At 40.0% G+C, this 21,907-nt stretch overlaps 1 protein-coding gene across 1 annotated transcript in view; it reads left to right on the top strand.

Moving 5' to 3' along the window:
• HUNK (hormonally up-regulated Neu-associated kinase) overlaps positions 1-8,841 on the top strand; it is a 70,363-nt gene extending 61,522 nt beyond the window's left edge. The window contains exons 8-10 of the mRNA XM_020796282.3: positions 1,365-1,445; positions 4,976-5,153; positions 6,856-8,841. Coding sequence (XP_020651941.1) covers positions 1,365-1,445; positions 4,976-5,153; positions 6,856-7,526 — 930 coding nt within the window. The 3' untranslated portion in view covers positions 7,527-8,841. The remainder of the gene's footprint in view (positions 1-1,364; positions 1,446-4,975; positions 5,154-6,855) is intronic.
• Positions 8,842-21,907: the final 13,066 nt, after the last annotated feature.

Here is a 21,907-nt window from a genome sequence, read left to right as displayed (position 1 = left end):
GGAAAAGTGTGTCTTATGGAGCGAAAAATATTGTATGTAAGAGGAAATGTGTGCCTTTTCTAAAATGACATCTGCCACTCTCACTTCTGGCAGTACTGCTTTGTATAGAACATAACCTAGTAATCAACTGGGGGCATCTTTTTTGCCAAGCATAATACTGTAAGTGATTAAAAGCAATTTAATAAAATAACTGTTGTAGTCCTTTTGATAAGAGCTCTGTATGCTTATTTTTTGTATGTTTTCATTTGGCTTAAGATTTATTAGATAATTGCTTGTACTTACTCTTTTCTTGGAAGAAGTCCACAGAACTTGTTTGTTTAAATATTTCTTTTAATCCTCCATAGGCAGCATGCCACTTAGATGCCTATCGATTCATAAAACTAGTTAGGTATTAGAATGCAGGTTACCGTGCTTATCATAAAATGGCTACCCTCTTTCTAACCCACTGTGAGCCTTGGGTTCTTGATAAACATCTGGTGTGATATGAGCATGGAAAATCACTTTGCTTTTCATGAGATTTAATAACAATCAGAGCTCAAGGCAAATTACAGGCCTTTGGGTGTTTTACATGTGATCAGATTTAGGGAGGTCTTTCATTTTAAAAATCAAGGAAACTATAGTTGTACTTATTTTTGAAGTGCCGTATTTGGCATTTATTTTCCAAATTCTCTCTGATTAGTTTCTGTTTTACCCAGAAAGAAATTCTTTAATAAATAGTAACAAATACTTAGATTTTGGAAGCAATGTTTTGGAGGTGAGTAATGTACCCAGCAATTAGAAAGCTACTTTTTATGTCCAGTAATTAACACCTATGTTAATTAGGTGTAATAACTAACATATAATAATATATACGGAGATTTTAATGCATCTTATGTATCCTTAGAGACACATCAACAGGAATTTTTCAGATTTTATGCCTCTCTTATATCAGTGCCTAAGGGGCAAGAGTATTGTTTAGCTTTTTCTTGTATTTTTTAGTGTTTTTAAGGTGTAGTATCAGAACTGGCCAATGGATGGAACCAGAGAGCATTTTCTAGTATAGTTCTGGCCTGTTGATAAGGTCAACATAATTCATAATGTGCAAAATTATTTGCATAGTTGGAGAATGATAATGCAACTTGGCTACTCAGAAGTAACGAGTAGAAGAAGCGCCTTTTAAAATGTTTCAAGCTCTGGAAATATTATGTACTTATTCTGATATTAACTAGAAGAGAAACATTTTAAGGTGCTGTCCAGCTACTATTTATGTAATTATTAATTTATTTTAACAATTCCTGAAAAACGTATTCAGCTGGAAGTTGCATACAGTAAAGAAGCAACAGATTTGATTCTTTCCGTTAACTGATATATTTTTCCCCTCCCAGAAAACTGACATTCCTGATAATGTGTACATGAACCAGTTGTGTCGGACAGAAAAATACAAATCAAACAAAGATTCCTACGAGGTAAATCTCTGTTTACTCTTATATGCAGCTAGACAGAATTTGGGCATTTCCATTGACTGTTACAACAACTGACAGAAATCTGATTCTACAAAAAATTGAATAATAAATCTTGCCCAGAGAACTAATGAAGTATGTCTATGTCAGGGAAATTTATCAAATGAGTCAGTCTTACAGCATGTCAAGGCAGAGATTCTGTAATCTCTGGAAAGGGAAAAAAAACTTTCCCATTGGAGAATTTACCAGTAAAAATCAAAGAATTATGTTTTCTCTATCTCTCAGTAAACTATTGATTCTCTCATTTTAAAAGACCTGAGAAAGTACAAGTACAAACTGGTTAATACCTTTGCTTCTTTAAACAATCAGTTTATTACACTATTGCTAATGTTTATATTTGGGGGTATAATTTTCTGTTTACAGCATTTGTTGGGAACAGATGCTGTAGCACTGGAGAACAAAACATATATTGTATTATTTACATCTGACAACTTCCCTGCATTAGAATAACCTTAGACATATAACTGCAACAGACTAGCATGGCTACTCCCCTCTTCCCAAATTTTTTCTTCCTTAGCAGATTAAATTAAAAAGAGTTTGGGTATCAGTGGTTGAAAAATACTGGCAGCATATGACTTCTATTGGCAGCCAACAATTTTCTGTTTTTGTTCCCTGGAAAAATGTTACAGGGAATCATTATTTATTATTCCAAAGAGCAAAGAGTAGGCATATCTAACATTGGGGAGTTCACCCTTCACTCTTTCCCTGAAGTAACGGGATAAAGGATATTCAAAATTATGAACTGCTCCGAGACCTATGGTGGTACTAAATTGTTTAGCTGCTAGTATAAGGAGAGACAGATCTGCTTTAGAAATCAACCTGCAATTCCGTGTTGCTTAGAAACCAGGAAACCATCCTTCTGTCTGGCAACAGCCTTGAGATGCAGCCACCTGCCTCCCATTCTGTTCTTGAACAAGAGCAGTTCATACTCACCCCCTCCTGCTCCCATAACTCCACTAACACAAACCTTTAAATCCGACAGCCACTGCTGAAACGTAATGTGCAGAACTTGCAGAAATGATGGATTTCAAACATTTCTGACAAAGCTAATAAGAGGTGTTGTTGGGTTGTTGTCTTCTTTTCAAATTCATCTAGGCCATTAGATATGGTGCTTTCCTTCCCATGCACTTTCTATATTATAGAAAAGGTGGGCACACCAATGCAAAGCACTTCATTAATAAAAAGACTGGTTCTGCAAAGTGTGGTTCTAAATATTCTGATACCATGTTGTCTCCAGTTCTACTGCAGCGGCAAGCTGGCAGGGGCTTCTACCAGGGTTTAGGGCCCCCTAGATTTGTCTACTAGATATTGACAAGCAAAAAAAGAGAGACATATTTCCATGTTCTTCAGCCATTATAGACCAAGCTTGACCATCTTGCAGAAAGCTTTGCAGACATCCTCTTGCAAAGAGCTATGTAAAAGCTCTATGAAGATGCATCATGTTGTTACCATGGAGATGCAGGCAGACGAGTCTCCTCAGGTCTCACGGCACTTTGCTGGATTTTTTTCAGCACTGTTTTAATAATCTGAAAAAAAATGCAGAGGAAGGTTCTGTCCAGTAGATATTGTAGAATTACATTGTGAGCTGCCTACCACCTGCCAGACAGAAGTAAGAGTGACCAGTGTCACTGTCTTGTTATGAAGATGGGTTGGACAAGACTATAAAGTATGCTGTATACTGAAACTGATCCATAAAATATTATGAAGAATCCAGGGCCGGTTTCAGGATTTGCCTTCTGTGAGCAGAAGGGTGTGCTAAGTGGAAACAGTTTTAACCCACTCTTCTTTCTCTATTAGAGTTTAGCTGGAGATCCCAGCCTTTCGTGTACCTGTGTACTTACACCTTCTATGTGACATTTTGAGTAGCTGCAGTGGCAGATTGAGGTCTAGTAGTGTGGAAGTCTGCTTTAGTCAACCTTGTTATATGTGCCTAAATCTGAATACAACCCACTGTTAATAATCCTCTCATTTACTGCTCTTATAGCCTCTAGGCTGGCAAACTCTATTTACTTCTAAGCCTTGCTGAGCATTGCAATTAGCACCCTTCCTTGTGTAGTCAGAGCTAAGCATGGCAGGTTCATATAATAAGCCGATAATATGATTGCTATTAAGTGCTAGCTTTCCAGCCTATTCATTGATACTCCTTTTTTTCCTAGCAAAACATGTTCATTCTAGAAGTTTGCTTGCTAAATCACAGGATAGAGCAGATGGTGCAGCTCTAGTATCCAGCAACTTAAATACCAAGGCTTGTTTTGTTTGATTCTAAGCCTTGCTAGGGCATCCTTGGAATTTTGGCGCAGGGCATGAGACTTCCATCCAGTATTGCTACTTACTTGCGTCTCTGGAAACCACCATCAGGACTGCCATTAAGCAAATGACATTTTAGTAGATATAAGATGGTGGCTAGCTGTTATCATTTACCATTGGGCAGTAATTCACCTCTTACCACCCTCCCCCAAAGCATGCCTGGAGAAGCCAGGAACTGAACGTGAAATGTTCAGTATGTAAAATATGTAGAAGTTATTGGGAATGTTACTGTTTGGACCACATCTCATAGAATTCCATAGCCAACTCTGTTTTCCACTGAACTATAGACCCTCCTTTGCTTGTGCTTGATTGAGAGCAGATGAACAAATGATCCTGTTGAGTTAAGAGGGCTAAAGGGGAATGGTACAAAATAGGCAACGGCCCGAAAAGCAGGAACATAGAAAAACAATGGGATGTGAAGGCAAATGGGAGAGTTACTGTCCTGATGCAGAAAGGAAGTAGGATGATGCCACAATTAGAATGTAGGGTTAGAGCTATGCACTTTCATTCCTGCTACAATTCCTATTTTGGGCTTGGCTAGACAGCCAAATTGGAGTGGGCAGGATAGGGCTACATAAGGTTGCTTAAGGCTACACAGATGTTTGTAGTGCAAACTTTACATCCACATACATGGATCAGGTGGTCTTGGGACAGGAAACTGCATCAAGCCTCAAGCAACTCTGTTTAGCACAATCAAGATCTTCTTTCCTTTTAAAGGGAAAGATTTCCCAATATCTTAAAAGTGGCTGGCTGGCTGTCCCTTTAGAAAAAGCTCTTAATGATCATTTTCCAAAAAGATGTTATCTTACTTCTTAATAAAAAACCTGATCACCCTTGAATAGGTGCCTCTTTCTGTTGTAACATCTGTGTTGCTGAAAGGGTGAGCAAGGTCTCCAGTTGAATATCTGCCTGATGTTTTCAGGCTTAGTCTTTAAAAGAATAACATATATAAGGGTGTTGAAATCTAATATACATAACTCCTTCCAGAGAATAATTATATTTTATGGGCTTATCACTGTTGCGATTCCGGTAGACTACCAGAACTGGTATACCATATTGGGTGTTTTGTTCATTTTGAACCATTAACCTCATTGCTTCCCCAAGTCCTATTTTAAAACTTCTTGAAATAATTCCCAATAAGTCAAATTTATTTGTTCTAAATTTTGAAGGACAAAAAGGTCAAGGAACAAGAAACAAAAGAAGAGCCTCTTCACCCGCTTCTGAAGAAATTGGAGAAAAATACCGCTTCTTACAAAGAGCCTTCTTCATGCCTGATGACACAGATGCAAAATACAAAAGCTCTGCGGACTGATCGCAGACCCAGCCAGGGTAGTCCGTCTGAGAAAGGTATGCGGAAGCATCTTCTTTAGCTATGATTCTTTCGGACACTACAGACCAGAGAAGATTTCATGTCAAGCCATATTGCAGATATATGATGTATTCCTCTCTGTATGTGTGATATATATATATGTATTGGTTATATTTGTAAGTCAGTTGATGAAATTAAGATATCTGAAGAAATTTGTTTTAATCCATAAATCTAATGCAATAGGAAAACAAAGTTTTAAAGCAATTGAAAAAATAATAAATATGTGAAAACTCTCAATCAATAATACACAAAAAACAAAAGAATTATCAGGACCCCCCAAAAAACCTGGAAAAATGATTATATTTTCAGCAGGCATTTAAAGCTGAAAAGAGGCTCATACTGAGTTCAGGGGGTGGGCACATGCCACCACTGAGAAGCTGTGCCTTCGTGGTGTTACATGGTAGCCTTTCATTGATTGCTAATAGGCCTCTGTTGATTCTCTCAGGGGTTGATCAGACACCTGTTTGTTGGGAATTACTTCCAGGTAATGATGCATAAGATAGCAATTAAACCAGTGTAACAGAGCTTCAGTGTACTAGGAAAAGCCCCAAGCTGTGCAGAAAGCTAGAGCAATTTTATACTTACATCCATTTCACTGTTGTGCCTTTCTAGGTTTGTGATCTGACAAGGATGTTGAACATTTTCTCAGCACCAAAATCACACTGGAGTTTCCAGTATGTTAAACTGCCTTATAGTAAACAGATATCGAGATAATCTTCCAGAAAGACAAATTATGTTTTCTGGTAATTGCGTGATCTGAAATGCTTCTGTTTTCTGACTTCCAGCATAATCAGATCTTCCGTGGCTTTTCAAAGAGATTTCCTTCCTCTGTTCCTGTATTCAAACTAGTTAGCATGTAATTATCTTTCCTTTTTGACCCGCATTGTGGTTTTGGTTATGACAACCTGGAAAAGAATGTGGCAAGAGCTTGCCTTTGTGTTGCATTTGGAGCATGTGGGAATTGAATCCAAAGAACCAAGGATCAATTAATGTGAGGAAAATTCTGTCATTTAGGAATGTGTACGCGGAGAGGGGCACACGCATGTGTGTTCAGGAGATAAAATTAGGTAGAGGAAGTCAGAAAGGAAGACAGTTTAAATGGGAATAAAGCATGAAAACACAAGCAAAATAGAAAGGAAGAAAATGAGAGATAAGGACAATGGGGTCGATAGCCTTGACAGAGGAATAGTGGTAAGAATGAATGTGTTGGCTGTCAGATCCAGCAAGCAGATGTTAAAGCACGCCAGTACAAACTGGAGAAAGATAAAACAGGATAAAATCTGACAGGATAGGTTGGATTAATATACAACCCTCCAGCTGTTTTGAACTACAGCTGCCAGCATCCCTTGCAATCCTGACTAGCCATCCTTGTGGCTATGCTGACTAGGACCGATGGGAGTTACAGTCCGATAACAGTGATTCATTCATTCCTACCTTTGCTATAAGGGAATCAACAGGTATGCACATTTTGAACTACCACTCCTTTTTTCCCATGTTCAATAATTCTGGGGTTATTTGGATGTTTTAGGAAGTCGGTACAGTACTCGTCCTTAGTCCTTATTCAGGCAAGCTCTCATTTGGTTAATTAGCTATATTCTGATTTAGTACTTGTCTACAAAGAGCCAAACAAATAAATAAACTGACACAGTCTCCCCACCCCCTTTTACATTATTTTTTTAGATGCTCCTGGTGGTTTGAGCCCTTTCCATGAATCAGCATCAGCCAAGACAGGTTGTGTCACCTCCTATTCATTGGAATACCTTGAAATCCAGCAACCTGTTCCAAGGACCCCGAGGCTCACAAGACGGCAAGATTCACCTCAACAACTGGAGCCTTCAAGTCCTGGCAGCCAGAACTTGGATTCTCCTTTAATTCTGAACATTGTACATTCTTTTGAAACGGGGGACAGGGAGGACCAAATAGACCAGGTATCTCCCACACATCAGTATCGAATGCTAAGCTCACCAGTAAATTTTGGTCGGAGAAGCTCCAGCGAAAGGACATTGTCTCCACTCTTCCAACCTGGAGGCACTTCTCCCAGTCCTACTAAAAGCCCGGTTCACCCCACTCAGCTCTCCTTTACATACGATGAAAAGAGCAGTTCTTTTAGAGAGGAAGCTGTGTCTCCAACTCAATTAAACAACACATCTAATCCTCTGGGGAGTCCTAACTGTGTGAAGAGCCGAGGTCGCTTTCCCATGATGGGCATTGGACAGATGATGCGGAAGAGGAATCAGTCAGTAGGATCACCAACAGAGAAGACTTTGGAAGCAAGAATGCCTCAGCTGCAGCAAATGAGCCCAACACAGATTTCATTCAATATAATGGAGCCTATAAACGGCCAGTGCTGAAGGAACCATGATGAAAGCTTATGTTTACCATCTAGTGCTGGTTACTGGAACTTTCCTGCACAGTTAGTGAAAACTGGCAGTCATAATGTTTTTTGCTGTATAGTTTATTATTACATCTGATGAGAAAATCACAGGGCACACATTTTTGTGGTGTTTGGATAGTGCAATTCACAAAAGAACAAGTATTTCCAAATGTTGTAAAGACTTGTTTGGTTTTAAAGGTCACCTCAATCTTCCCAAGTTGGTATTTTTGGAGACTGTGTCTTCAAATCATACAAAAGTATATGTCAACAAAAGACATTTCCACCTAATAGCTTGATTGCTGAACATTGAAAGCAGAATATTAGAACAGCCATTTTGTTTCTGAAGCCATGGTTGACAGACTGGCTAGACAAAAATTATCATCTCTGTTACTCTGGCATACACCGTGATCGTGTCACTCTAAGAGAGGAGACATAAAGGACAAAGAAGGCTTCTTGTTTCTTAATTCATGTCCAGGACAAAGAAGAACTTGATCTGAAAGTAGTTGGAATAAAAGCACAAAAGCTATACACTCTGAGAAGACACTGATAAGCAAAGAAGTTAATGCTCCTGTAAAAAGACATCACCATCTCAAAAAGTGTTTGGACATATGGAAATGTGAGTTCACACACGTCATCTTGAGACTAGCCATGGGTGCTTAAAACCACAGGCCATATTTCTAGATCTGCTTTTTTAAAAAAAGAGAAGGTGGTCATCTCTTTGTATAGTTGTACCATTTCTGGTGAAAATGTCCTTAGAAAAATTGTACAATCCCAATTTTAGCAAAACAGCACTGGACATACTTGAAAGTATTGCTGAGAAACACTGCGCTGCATTAAAAAGAAACATCCAAGGAGACATCTGCCAGCATCAGAGCCATTTACAAATGGCAGTTCAGTATCAGAAAATGCAGTAGTGCTGTGAACTGTGAAGACAAGCTTTCGTAGAAGGGAAATACATTTTATGCTCTACCGTTCTTTATATTTGACAGTAAAGAAGATCGCTGTGTAAGAAAATAGGCTGGTGGAGGAGGGAGGAATATGATTTGCTATCATATTGCAGGGTTTTAACCAAAGAGTATTCTATGGTTTATCTGTGCCCTGCTAGCATACAAGGTATGTGTACAGGATTGTTGATCATTGTTTGCATTAGCCTAGCACAAAGGCAATTGATCAGTATTGACATACATGCTTCTCCAATTCTTTAGCATACATCACAGATAAACGTTGATTCTTTCTTAAAAGACAGATTGGGATAAGTTATTTTTTTATTATTAAAACATTTTTGTTTCCAAGTCATTTGATACCTTCAGATAAGGGGGAAAATGTTACTTAGTTTTTCACCCAATGAGACACCACTGCTTCACAAAGAGTCTTGGATATCCTCTAAAAGTTTGTTCAAGATGAAAATGGGAGGGGGGGGTGTCAGGAGGACCAGCAGTGCATTGGTTGCAGCTGTCTTGACATTAGAGATGGGGCTTCGTATTCGTACACTAATACAAAGCCCGCTGGTACAGGTGGCCAACCTGATGAACAGCCATCCCCAGAAACCGCTGGACCACTTACCGTGCAGCATGTGATGCGCATGGCCAGCATCATTGTCTGTGTCCCAATTGTGGCTGGCACAGCATTGCCTCTCTGCTCGCCCAGCCATTCTGCGACTGAGCAGGGAGACCTGTTCTCCTGCCCCCTTGCCAGAGTGGTCAGGTTAGCGGGTGAGGGCTGTGGTACCTGGGCTATTGCTGCGATTGAGGCACAGGAGAAGATGCTGGGCATGCACGCTGTGCAGGGAGTGGTCCAACAGGTTCTGGGGGTGGGTGTTCATCAGGACAGCCACCTGTGCCACCAGAGCTCATATCTGCATATGAATATGAAGCCCCTGTCACTACTTGAAATCTTTTGGATATTAGTAGTATATAACACACTGAACATGGAAACACTATGGTCCATTATCTGTAATGTTATGTTGCAGTGGTTTCCAACCTTCAGTAACCTAGGGATTCTTGGACTGCAGCTCCCAAAAGCTTTCACCACTAGCTGCACTGGCTGCGGTTTCTGGGAGCTGCAGTCCAAGAGTACTTGTGTTATCCAAGGTTGGAAACCACTGCTATATCGGCAAAATATACATGTTTCATATTTCAAAAAATGGTTCATGTTTCAAAAATAGTTGGACCATCATTTGACACCAGTATTAAGGTGTACTTTCCAGTTTAATGTCCATGCAATTCAATTTCTACAGGTATTGTGGCATCACCCAACTCAACAGAACCTAACTCTAAAATGTTTTGTTAAACAGAAATAGGATATCTGTCTGAACTGTACTGTTTAATGGCAGATGGATAGTAAATAGTAATATGGAAAAATCCCTACAGATAGAAAACTAGATGGTAAGAAGAAAAGTAGCAGTCTAGTCCAGCCCAGAATTTCTGATTTTCTACATGTAAGAAGCCTCCCCCCTCCCAATAAGAGCAAATCTGTTTCCATTCTATAAGCATACAAGTTTGATTTTGTGCAGTTCAGTTCATCTGCTGTTTGTGGAGCTTGGAAAAAGGAAGTGGTGGCTGGAGATTCTGGAAGTTGAGTCCCCAAAAAAGTTACTTTCCAAGCTTCTGGCTCTTTGTGACATCTATGCCTAGCAGCAATAAGGAGAGAACAGGTTATATTTATACATTGTACAGCGTGCTTGGGACAAGTGGGCATCTGCAGTAGCAAGGATCTGAAAAAATGGAAATGTTTCAGATGCCTCAGTAGAGCAAAAGACAACACTCTGTGTCAGGAGTGGGCAGCCTGTGGGCCACAGGCCACATGTGCATTCCCAAGGAGCCACCACAAAGCTCCCCACTTAAGTTTTATTTTTTAAAGTGTTTTCCCACCCACCTCATTTATATTCCTGTGGTTTTCAAATTTGGAGCCATAACAAAAGCAGAAGTGTCTACCTGGGTATTGTTCACTCCCCCCCCCCCCCCCGTGGCTGAAACCATCCATTTTCACATCTTTTGCACTGCACGTAAAGGTCTGGAAGCAAAATGTCAGCTTCCAAGCCCATTTAAGCTGCACAAGCTGCTGGTGTGAGTTTTAGACTCACCCACTCTGCACAGGCAAGTTCAGCAGGTTTTGAAAACAAACAGGATGGAAGAAACAACATAATTCTTAGCCACTGTCAATTTGTTTGAATTTGAGGTTTTTAGAGCTCTGCTGAAGTTGGCTTTGAACCAAATAAGACATTTTTAGGTTCTTACTCCTTATTTTACAAGGCTTTGAATGGGCCAGACTTCTTCCACTCTGAGTCACTTATATCCCTACTTTCGGGCTAGTGTTATTTAAACATTCGCTTCTGCTGGTTGTCCCCTCTTATCAAACCAAACTACTTTTTTATTTGACCATGTCTAAAGCAGTCATTCAAATACAAACAAAATAGGACATCATGTTGGAGAGGAATAATGCCGTGTGCTGTATGTGCTTTAGCAAATAAACACCGAAACATTTCTCTCCTTCAGTATTTTATGGGGCATCATCAAAATAACCCAAACGTTCTGTTAGAATAGGAGGATCCGTACACCACTGAAGTCATAAAATGTATTTGATTGCATTTACCTGCAAAACATAAGACCAATCAGATGGTCGTAATTGGCATAACCATTCTGTGCATGCTTCAGACTTCTGTACCTGAATGTCTTGCAAACACTGACTTGAACTATCAACTCAGGTTTCTTTGGGACCCAATGAAACATTGGGGGAAGCAAGAAAGAGCTGTATTTTTTGTGATCACATGGTAAATATATGTAATATCAAATGAAATGATTTTGTTGCACAATCTTTTTTATCCTAATGATCTGATTATTGTACACACACACACACACACACACACACACACACATACCCTTACAGGCCAGTTTCACCCTTCCCAGGCACACCCCCCGCACCAATGTACCAAGAATGAATGAAGTTGCTCTTGCTTTTGCTGCTTGACTAGTCTTTATGTAAACTAATCAGTACTTTTGCATGGATCTCCATTTGTGGCTACCAGGGTTGGCGTCATATTCTTTAAAAGACAGTGCCTCAGGGTCAAGTCAGAAACTACAGAAAACTTTTATATTTAGTCTTTTATGCATTAAAAGCCATCAGTTCATGATCTCACAAGTTTTCCGGTCTCCCATACATCACAAGTTGGCCTGCTTTGTTTTGTGATTGGTCATCAAAACACCAGGTTAGCTTGCATTAAAAGGTAAAGGTTCCCCTTGACAATTTTTGTCCAGTCGTGTCCAACTCTAGGGGGCGGCGCTCATCCCGCTCTTCAAGCCATAGAGCCAGCGTTTGTCCAAAGACAATCTTTCCGTGGTCACATGGCCAGTGTGATTTAGACACGGAACGCTGTTTACCTTCCCACCGAGGTGGTCCCTATTGATCTACTTGCATTTGCATGCTTTCGAACCACTAGGTTGGCGTGAGCTGGGACAGGCAACGGGTGCTCATTCTGTCACGTGGATTCGAACTTACGACTGCTGGTCTTCTGACCCTGCAGCACAGGCTTCTGCGGTTTAGGCCACAGCGTCACCAAATGCTAATATACAGTGCTGGGAGGGGGCTGTATTTCTGAGACATTTGTATTTTCTTATGGTATGCTTACCATAGTGTCTTTTTTTCACCTCATCTGTCATCAGCCTACAACAGAATCTGAAACAGTTAACTATAGTCCAAACTTTTGCCCAACTTGATACGGAGTGGTAACTCAAACCCTTTCTGCTCTGTATACAACATTGTTGGCCCAGCTTGTAGCAACACTGTCACACAACCCCATGACCAATAAGAACTGGGACAAGACACCTGGCTCATGGCAAACTATCCATGTGAAACCATTCCCCTGCGGTCGAGTTTAACTGAATCTGTTAAAAATCCCATTCAGCATTTGGGATTGCTGGACCGCACAAGGATTCCATTTATACAGGTTCTTGCCACTTGCAGCGGGCAGGTCACTGTTGGGATTCAAAAGGCTCTTTGTGTAATAGGAAACATGTATTAACTGTGCCTTGAGGCAAGCAGAAAAGGTGAGGTACTGTAAACTCTGCTTCTGCAAATCATCTTTTGACACAAAGCAGGACAATTCTAAACACTGGGTGGGCGGAAAACAAGCTGCTGTCCAGCCTTCGAGATCAAGGCCAGATTCAGAATCTTCTTTTGAAGGATGAAAGAGCTTCAGTAATGGAAGGTGCCTCTGCTTGATTTTTAAGGTTTGCCCTCCAATAATTCACAGCTCATCTCATTGAATAGGACCTCTTGACACTGATGTTCTGGGAGCTATAGTCTGAAAATGTATATCTACATACTTCTAGTTACATCAGAAGCCTCTTTCTTGAAGTGACCATTAAGTAATGGCCAATACCCTGTAGCGTAGCTATGCTGGCATGATGGGAATGATGTCACTAGCAGGAACAGACAGGTACTAATTTAAAAAGTCACTGTTTTGATTTTGAGTTGGATGGAACTTAATCTCCTTGCATGCGAGTCATGCTCAATCCAAATCTGAAGCAGGGACTCTATATCTTGTGATTTTGTTCTAACACTAACATTATGCCTTTTCCCTTTTTCTTTCTCTCACCCTTTGCTTCAGTGATGACAACAACACCATATGATTATTTTTCCTTTCAAAGTCAGACCCTCTTTCCTTTGAAAATTCTTAGCTGGGGAGCAGAAGATGCAACCTTCACCTCACCCATATTAGTTGTTTGCCTTCTCATTCAGAGTATGACAGAAATTTAACAATAGGCGCTAGATATTAGAGAGGAGTATACAGACAGTAACCATTTTGATCTCAAGGAGATTGCTCATTGGGTAAGAGCTTTGGCTCAATGCATGTACAGCAGAAATTGGCTGGAATGACTCCTTTGCAATAATCTGGGCAAAAAGTATTTACTGCAGGCTAGTTGTAAATAATACGCATGAGATCATTTGTAATGCAAGCCCCTGTTGCAGTGCCTTTTTAAAAAATTTCAGTCGGGGGTGTACACACTGCCACTGTGGGCATGGTCTGGGGCTAAGCACTAGGTCATATGATGGGAATATCATGCCCTGCTCCCACACCCTTTTTTCATTTTTTCCCCAAAAGGTTTTTATGTGCATTTTCAGATATGCAATATAATTAAAGATTTAAAAAAGGAATCACACATTCACATTGGCAAATGGAGACAGGAGGAAGGGGAATCAAAGCTATGCCAGTCAAGGGAGAGCAAGCGGCTGGAGAAGTGGTGGGCAAAGGTGAATCTGCAGCCCTAGAAATTCTGTGGGGTGCCTTTTGAACATCAAGAGGCTCCTACTGTTTTACTTTAAGTAACCATCCTTATTAACTTGAAAATACCTCTGAAAACACATGAGAGAGGAGGTGGGACTGACAGGGGAGAAAAGGGTGGATAGACAATTGGCAGGAGAAAAATGGGTGGCCCAGTACCACCTGAAACTGGTGTATCTGTAAAAGCTGGTGTGGGTGCCATTTTAAACCACAGTAGGGCTTGATGTCATGTATGCAACAGGAGTTGCTACAGATTTGATGTGTGTTTTTTCCCACCAGTGTAGTACTGGTCACTGTATGTTGTTGCTCTCATCATTGTTCTTATTTAAGAACTGAGTAAAAGAGCTAGGTATGTATTCTTGGGTTGTTTTTTAAATAAATCCTGGAGGATGATAGTTCATGCTATATTAAAGGAGAAGGAGGAAAACACGAAAAATAGAAAACTGTCTTTATGACCTATGATGAGGAAATTGGGGAGGTTAGTATCAAAAGAGGAATATTTCAAGGGGATTCTTTGTCACCGCTACTGTTTAACATCTCACTAATCCACAGTCAGTAATTTTAAATAAAACTGGATTGGGTTATCATATTTCAGAACAATCAGGAAGAATCAATCATTTATACATGCATGACCAAAACTAGATGCAAAAATTTCCACTGAAACATAATGACTGCTAAACACAGTGTAAATATTTAGTGAAGATACTCAAATTAAATTTAGAATTTATAAATGTGCAGCTCTGTCTATACACCATGAGGAGATAAAAAAAACTAGATGGAATAGAGTTTAAAATTGTAATATACAATCACTTTCAAGTGGTGATAATCATAAATATCTTGGAATACTAGAAGCAGATCACATCCTGCACACAAAAATTAAAGATCAGACAGAAAGGAAATACTGTACATCAAAAGACTGAGGAAAATCTTAAAATCAAAATTGAATGGTAGAAATGCAATCAAAGCCACAAACACATGGGCAGTTCCAGGAATTAGATATCCAGCTGGAATAATAGGTTGGACCCAAAATGAATTAGAAGAATTGGGGAAAAAAACATGGAAAGTAATGAACATGTATCACACACTACATCCAAAAAGTGATATGGATAGATATTTACCACAAAAAAATTGGAGGCCATGGATTACTACAAATATAGCAGCTAGTAGAGGAGGAAAAAAGAAGCCTAAATGATTATATCAGTACAAGTAGAGAAAAATTATGGCAATCAAAATGGAGAATATTTTGAAATGAAGACAAAGACTCAATGTAAGAAACAACGATTTAAAAATAAATTAAACAGTTGTAAAAATAAACCACTACATGGACAATAGAGTATCTGAGAAATATTGATGAGAGGCATGACAATAATTCAACATGGGCATGGCTAAAACGGGATCATTAAGAAAGAAACGGATGGCTTAATTTTTGCTCCACAAGAACAAGCACTCCAAACCAGAGTGATGAAAGCTAAGATTCAAGGAATTAGTGCTAACAGCAAATGCTGACTCTGCCAAGAAAAAGATTAAACTGTGTCATACCTAATTTGTGAATTGTCCAAAAATTGCAAAGACAGATTACAAAATTAGACATGATAGAGTGCAAAATTAATGTACTGGTCATTATGCAAAAAATAATTTGCCAGTCTCCAAAAACTTATGGGAACATCAGGTAGAGAAGGTGTCAGAAAATGAGGAAGTCAAGATATTGTGGGATTTCTGGATCCAAACAGATAAGACATCTTGAACAAAACACACCAGACATAGTAGTAATAGAACGAAGAAATGCCTGGATCATTGACATTGAAATTCCACAAGACGCCAGAGTTGAAGATAAAAAATTGGAAGAACTAATAAAATATAGAGATCTGGCAATTAAAACATCTCACTTGTGGATGAAACACACTTCAGTGGTCCCTGTAATCATTGCGGCTTTGGGAACAATATTGAGAAATTTCACAGTGTTATAAGCCATTGCTTAGAAATAACACCATCAGAGTTACAAAAAACAGCAATATTAGGAACAGCTGATATTTAACAGATACTTAGATTTTTGTTTAAATTTTGTATTGGTTATATAATACCAGTCAGTTTTTATAATTTTGATTTACTGTGCCTGCTATTGTTTAATCATCATCATGATCATCATCATCACTGTTTCTTCTGCATGGCAAGGCAAGGGTACTGTTGGTGGTTCTTTCATTTCACCGAACACAACGTGTAGACTGCTCAACAGAGTTGGCTGAACTGAGCTGAGTGTCATCATTTTTCAGTGAGAGAAGCAAGATTCCACAACAGTACAGTGGATCCTCTACTTACGGAATTAATCCATATTGGAACGGTGGCTGCAGGTTGAAAAGTCTGTAGGTCGAGTCTCCATTGACCTACAATGCATTGAAAACTGATTAATCCTGTAACCGGCCATTTTGTTCCATTTTTGTTCCATTTTGTTTTTTTTTTCTGGTCTGTAAGTTGATTCTCTGGCTGCAAGTCGAACCTAAATTTTGCGGCCAGAGAAGTCTGTAACTCAAAAACTCTGTAAGTCGAGCCGTCTGTAAGTTGAGGGTCCACTGTAATAGTGGTGTATTTTATTAATCAGGACGCGTCAGCCAAGACACTTCAGACACCTACTTTCATCTTTCTGTAGATACACTTTGATTATCCTTAGCCATGTTTAAGCATCACGGTGTCCTGAATTATAACAAGGAAAAACAGGGAGGAGAATACTGAAGCTTTATTGTTCAGTGCCATTTCATCCCTTGTTGATTCCTATGACAGATTTCCAAAAAACAACAACAAACCAGTTAAATATTAAGGCTGATATCCTGCTCCCCAACTCGAGATCCACTGAATTAGTCCCTGAATAGTAAATGAACACTTACATAAATTCCCCTTGAGCTTACTCAGGTCACAGCCAGCAAGAGGATGCTAGCCTAAACATTACAGTTAAATCTTACAATTAAATCATCAAGGCTTAATACATAGAGAATAAAATCTAAATCAACTGAAAGAGAGCAACACTAACCCACACTCCTAGCCTTAGTTTAAAGCATCCCCCAAGGCCCCATTGCACTCTGGCTTAAGCACATGTCAAAGGGATGAGGGCATTTTCTCAATGGGTAAGATGTTAATTGGCATTTCTCTGTCAAGGAGAACTAGAAGCAAAGTGATGCTGCAAAAAAAGAAAGAAAGAAAGAAAAGAAAACCATTAATTGTAAAAGATTTAGCTGGTCAGCCTAATATGAGACAAATAGACTGTGCCAGACAAGACCAGTTCCCATCTTCAGCAGAACAACATCTGATAGCCTTGACATCTGAATTGATACTCATGCTGTTGTGATTAAATAAACCTGAATTTAAAATTTTAATTAATCATAATTAAACATTCTGCCAGGAGATAGAGCCCTTTAAAGGTATTGCAATAATTTTGATTTTTCTCTGGTACAGGAACTGTGAAATGTTGAATGTTTAGATTAAGGGTTTTTTGTCTTTTTTTAAAGTTAGAGCTCATTGGATGCAGCAGAAGTAAGCTAGGTTTCCACCATTTGCACACTGACTTGGGAGTAAACTGCATTATATATCCCTGGAGACCTGCTTTTACACAAAGAATGAACTGCATGTGATGTGAACAAACTGTGGGCATTTGGGATGGTCAGACTAACTTTAAACTTCTCCCAAACAAGTCTTAAATTGGATGGTAGGTCTATATGACCCTCATAAGAAATTCTCTCACTTCCTTTATTCCGTTGCAAAACAATGCATTGTTTTGTACCCCCAACTTTTTAAGCAGTTGCCATTAAAATAGTTCCTTCTCTATTTATTTAATCTGCCACACTTATTATGCAGAAGAGAGACATGAGCATTAGAAAACAGCAATGGAAGAGAGGAAAATTGCTGGAAGCATTAATCTGAGCCGGAAGCAGCTCAGAAGGCTTTCTTTATTGAAGCTTCCCAAAGTGAAAGAAAATATTTAGAGCAAGCTACTGTATTGGAGGCCGTCCCTCAGCGGTTTACATAGCAACGTGCTGGCACAGCAGGGACGGACTGTGAAGTCTTTTAAGTTATATTTATAGAGAAGAGAGGTTGCTGCAGTCGGATGGAATGGAGACGTGATATTGGAACGTGGTGTACACATTCTGTCATGTGCTGAGTAACGTGAATTTTCAGACTTTTCAATGTCCTTCACTGTGTACTAGGTCTTGAGCAGCTTTACCATTCTTTGCAAATATTAAAGAATCTGTTCCACTTAGAAATACGACCATGGTGATGATGAATGTTACTGAATGAAGAATAACTGCACACCTTTTCTGGATAGACAGAGGTGTGCCATCAATTACTGATAAAAGAGGAATATCCAGAAATTTAAAAATAAGATTAATTTTGGAAACTGCATTTTAGCTCAGGTACTCTATGATTTATAATGAGAGAGGGAGGGAGAGGGAGGGAGGGAGAGAATTTTCCCATCTTTGGAAATATTACATAATTCTGGCTTATGCTTTGCATGGTGTTCCCTTGTGGGTGTTGAGGATGAGATGAACAGGAGGAAAGTGTCTATTGCACCAGAAGCCAGCACTTTGTAGCATTCAGATTTTGTTTTCAGGAGACAAAAAGTGACAAATACTATTGCTTCTGGGCAAAAAGAAAGTATAGAATTACTTTTGTAATTGTAGCTGAACACTATGGTGAAGGCTGGAAACTACAGCTGTCATGAATTGAAAGTAGCATTCTGAGATTTGTCTCCAGCCAACTGCCTGCCTAATCTCTGAAAGGAGGAGCAACTAGGAAAGGCCTTTTATCCTTCTTGAAAGGGAAGGTTATCTCCAAGTACAGGCTGATACCAGATATACCCTAATACTGTAGACTCTTAGCAGAAGGACTGGAATTAAAAGGGCCCTAGGCAGACCTCAGCCATGTTTATATATTATGTGAGAAGGTGATCACGATACTTCCCCCCCATCACCTTCCTCATGTGAAAGTGACATGTCTGAAGAGAGCGTTCCACCTTGTGTGGAGGGCCTCAGTAATGATTGTGTCACTAATTGACTGGAAGAGGGTGAATAAACTGAAACTTAATCCAGGCAAGAAAGAAGTGCAGTTGGTCAGTCGAAAGGCAGACCATGGAATAGGGATGCAGGCTGTGCTGGATGGGGTTACACTCCCTCTGAAAACACAGGTGCTCCTGGATTCATCTGTGAGCATGGATGCTCACATTTCAACGGTGGGCCAGGAGTGCCTTTGCACAATTAAAACCAATGCGTGAGCTGCGCCTGCTCCTGGAAAGCCCTGATCTGGCCACAATGACACAAGCCTTAGTTACATCCTGGCTGAATTACTGTAACCCACTCCGCATCACGCTGTCTTTGGAAAGTGTTCAGAAACTTCAGCAGGTCCAGAAACCAGAATGTTAACTGGGGCTGGCTAGAGGGATCATGGCCTGGTAGAGGAGGTGGGGCTCTGCTCCTCCCAGTAAAAATATACAAGGGCAGTGCCCCAAGGACTGAGAGGGTGAAGTTAACTCCTTGGCATCTACAGTTATGTGTTTTAAGTAAGTGGCTGTGTTGACCCTTTAAAAGTTCAGTTTCTCAATAAAACAGCCTGTTTCTGCAGCTCATGGAAGGAAGTGGGTGTGGAAGCTGCTCACAAGGGCTGTCTCTGTCACTGCTTCTGGACTTTGGAACTCCTTCCCACAGGAGGCTAGGTTGACCCCGTTTTTGCTGTCCCTCTGCAAGCAGGTAAAAAGACCTTTCTCCTCTGGCAAGCTTTCCCTTAAAGACTGGCTGTCTAACGCCGTGGCTACATTGCAAGCTGAATTGGAAGGATCTGGCTTTGCTGCAATTTGATTCACAGCTTGTGTTATGTTTCAAATCACAAAAAGTGGACACAAGATCTGCAGATTGATTCATGAGTTCCCTGTTCACATTCTTTGCGATGCAACCAGCACTCCCGCCCACCACCACCTCTTATTTCCTTCCTTCCTCTGGCCCCATTTCTTATTTCCTTTCATGGTTAGCTGCGAAGTTCCTTGGTTACAGAAGTGTTCCAAACATCCTCAATTTTGTCCCGCTTTTGTGCGTGCGTGCGTGTGTGTGTGTGTGTAGGTGCAGAAGACATCTAGCATTAAAGGACTATATTAATACAGTGCCTCATTGCTGATACAACAGAGAACAACACAGTATAATTTCTATTTAACGTATCTCTGTTTAATTCATGTTTCTCTGCAAGTCTGACAATTTTTGGCAATCTCTTACTGCAAAACATTGGAGAACAATGGGAGAAAGGAATGACAGTGGAGGCACACTCTCACTGTCCTAAAAAGCATGAAAATACTACCTGAAGATCCCATCTTTCTAGGAATGTCTATATGGAAAAAAACCACGATTGAATCCAGCCCTCTGGAGGCAGAGAGAGAAATGGTTTTGCTTTCAATAGACTGAACCAATTTGATTTGGTCTTATACATCAGGCAGCCAGGGAAAAAGCTGCAATTCACTGGATTGATAAGCAGAACGAATCCCATGATAGTTGACCTTGAAGTGAGGTTTCAAAATCAGGATGATTACTATTTTATTATTATAATCTGTTTTAATAATGTAATTATTTGACATCTGTAGTATAATGTATGTTTAGTTCTTTTTCAATATTTGAATAATGTATTGTTTTTATCTATCTCTTTCAATGATACAAGTCACCTTGAGTGCTTTTATGGAGAAAGGCAGGGTAAAAATATTTTAAATGAAAAAATAAATTTTCACAGGTGTTTCTTTAATATAAGAATGAGTATTTGAAAGTTCAGCAGCTCTGGCTGGTGCTCTAAGCATCTGAGTCTTGTCACATTTTAAAAACAGGCCCTGAGTAAACCTCTTGGAGCTAAGGAGCTACCTAGAAAGCATTTTAACTGAACCCTTGAATCTCATCTTGTTCATTATTGTTCATGGGCTGGGCATATCTAGCCTTGAGAAAGGAAAACTGAGGGGATATATGATAACACTTTTCAAATACTTGAAAGATAGTCATACAGAGGAGAGGAAGGATCTGTTCTCAATCATTGCAGAGTGCAGGACCCATAATAATGGTTCAAGTTACAGGAAGCCAGATTTAGGCTGAACATCAGGAAAAACTTCTTAACTACTAAAGCAGTACAACTATGGAACCAATTGCCTCTAGAAGTAGTGAGCATTCCAGTGCTAGAGGAATTCAAAATAAAACTGAGCAGTCATCCGTCACATCTGCTTTGATTTGAATTCCTGCACTGAGAAAGTGCTTGGGCTTGATGGCCTTAAAGGGCCCTACCAATTCCATTATTCTATGATACTATTGTCACTCAGTGGATTGGAGAATATTATGGAGCCAGGAAATTGAATCCTCAGTGCACCTCCTCAAAGAGGGGCCAGCCAAAATCACCCAATGTGTATGTGGCTTCTGGGGTTTTGTGCCTTGTCACTTGGGCAGGCTACGAGGTATTTGAACGCCTCTAGAAGGAGAGGCTTGTAAGCCATTCCTGAGCACCTAATACCTAAAAAACTGTAAGTAGAAATCAGTACAGTGGTGCCTCGCATAGCAATCACTCCGTATAGCGACAAAATCGCTTTACGATGGACTTTTTGCCATCGCAAAAGCGATCGCTTTGCGATGGTCCCTATGGGGGAAATTCGCTTTGCGATGATCGCAGGGAAGCGATCATCACAAAGCCCCCATTTTCGGCCAGCTGATTGGCGGTTTCAAAATGGCCACCAGGTAAACAAAATGGCCACCCGCTGTTTTCAGGCACGAATAACTCGCTTTAGAGGCACCGAAAATGGCGGCGCTATGGTGGATCTTCGCTTAAAGGTGAGTTTTTAGCCCATAGGAACGCATTAATTGTGTTTTAATGCGTTTCTATGGGCTTTTTATTTTTGCTTAGCGATGTTATCGCTTAGCAGCGATTTTTTCTGCACAGATTAACATCGCTAAGCAAGGCACCACTGTATTTCATAGTGCATTATGAATATTCACATCCAAGGATGAGGGCGTAAAACTGGACAGAAACTGCTTACAGCATGACCAGTGCTGGCAGAGCACCTCACTCTGGATGCCAGAATGTCT

This window comes from Pogona vitticeps, chromosome 3, assembly GCF_051106095.1.
Source record: "Pogona vitticeps strain Pit_001003342236 chromosome 3, PviZW2.1, whole genome shotgun sequence".
NCBI lineage: Eukaryota > Metazoa > Chordata > Lepidosauria > Squamata > Agamidae > Pogona > Pogona vitticeps.
Note: the sequence above shows the minus strand (reverse complement) of the source record. Positions and strands in the feature narration are given on the sequence as shown.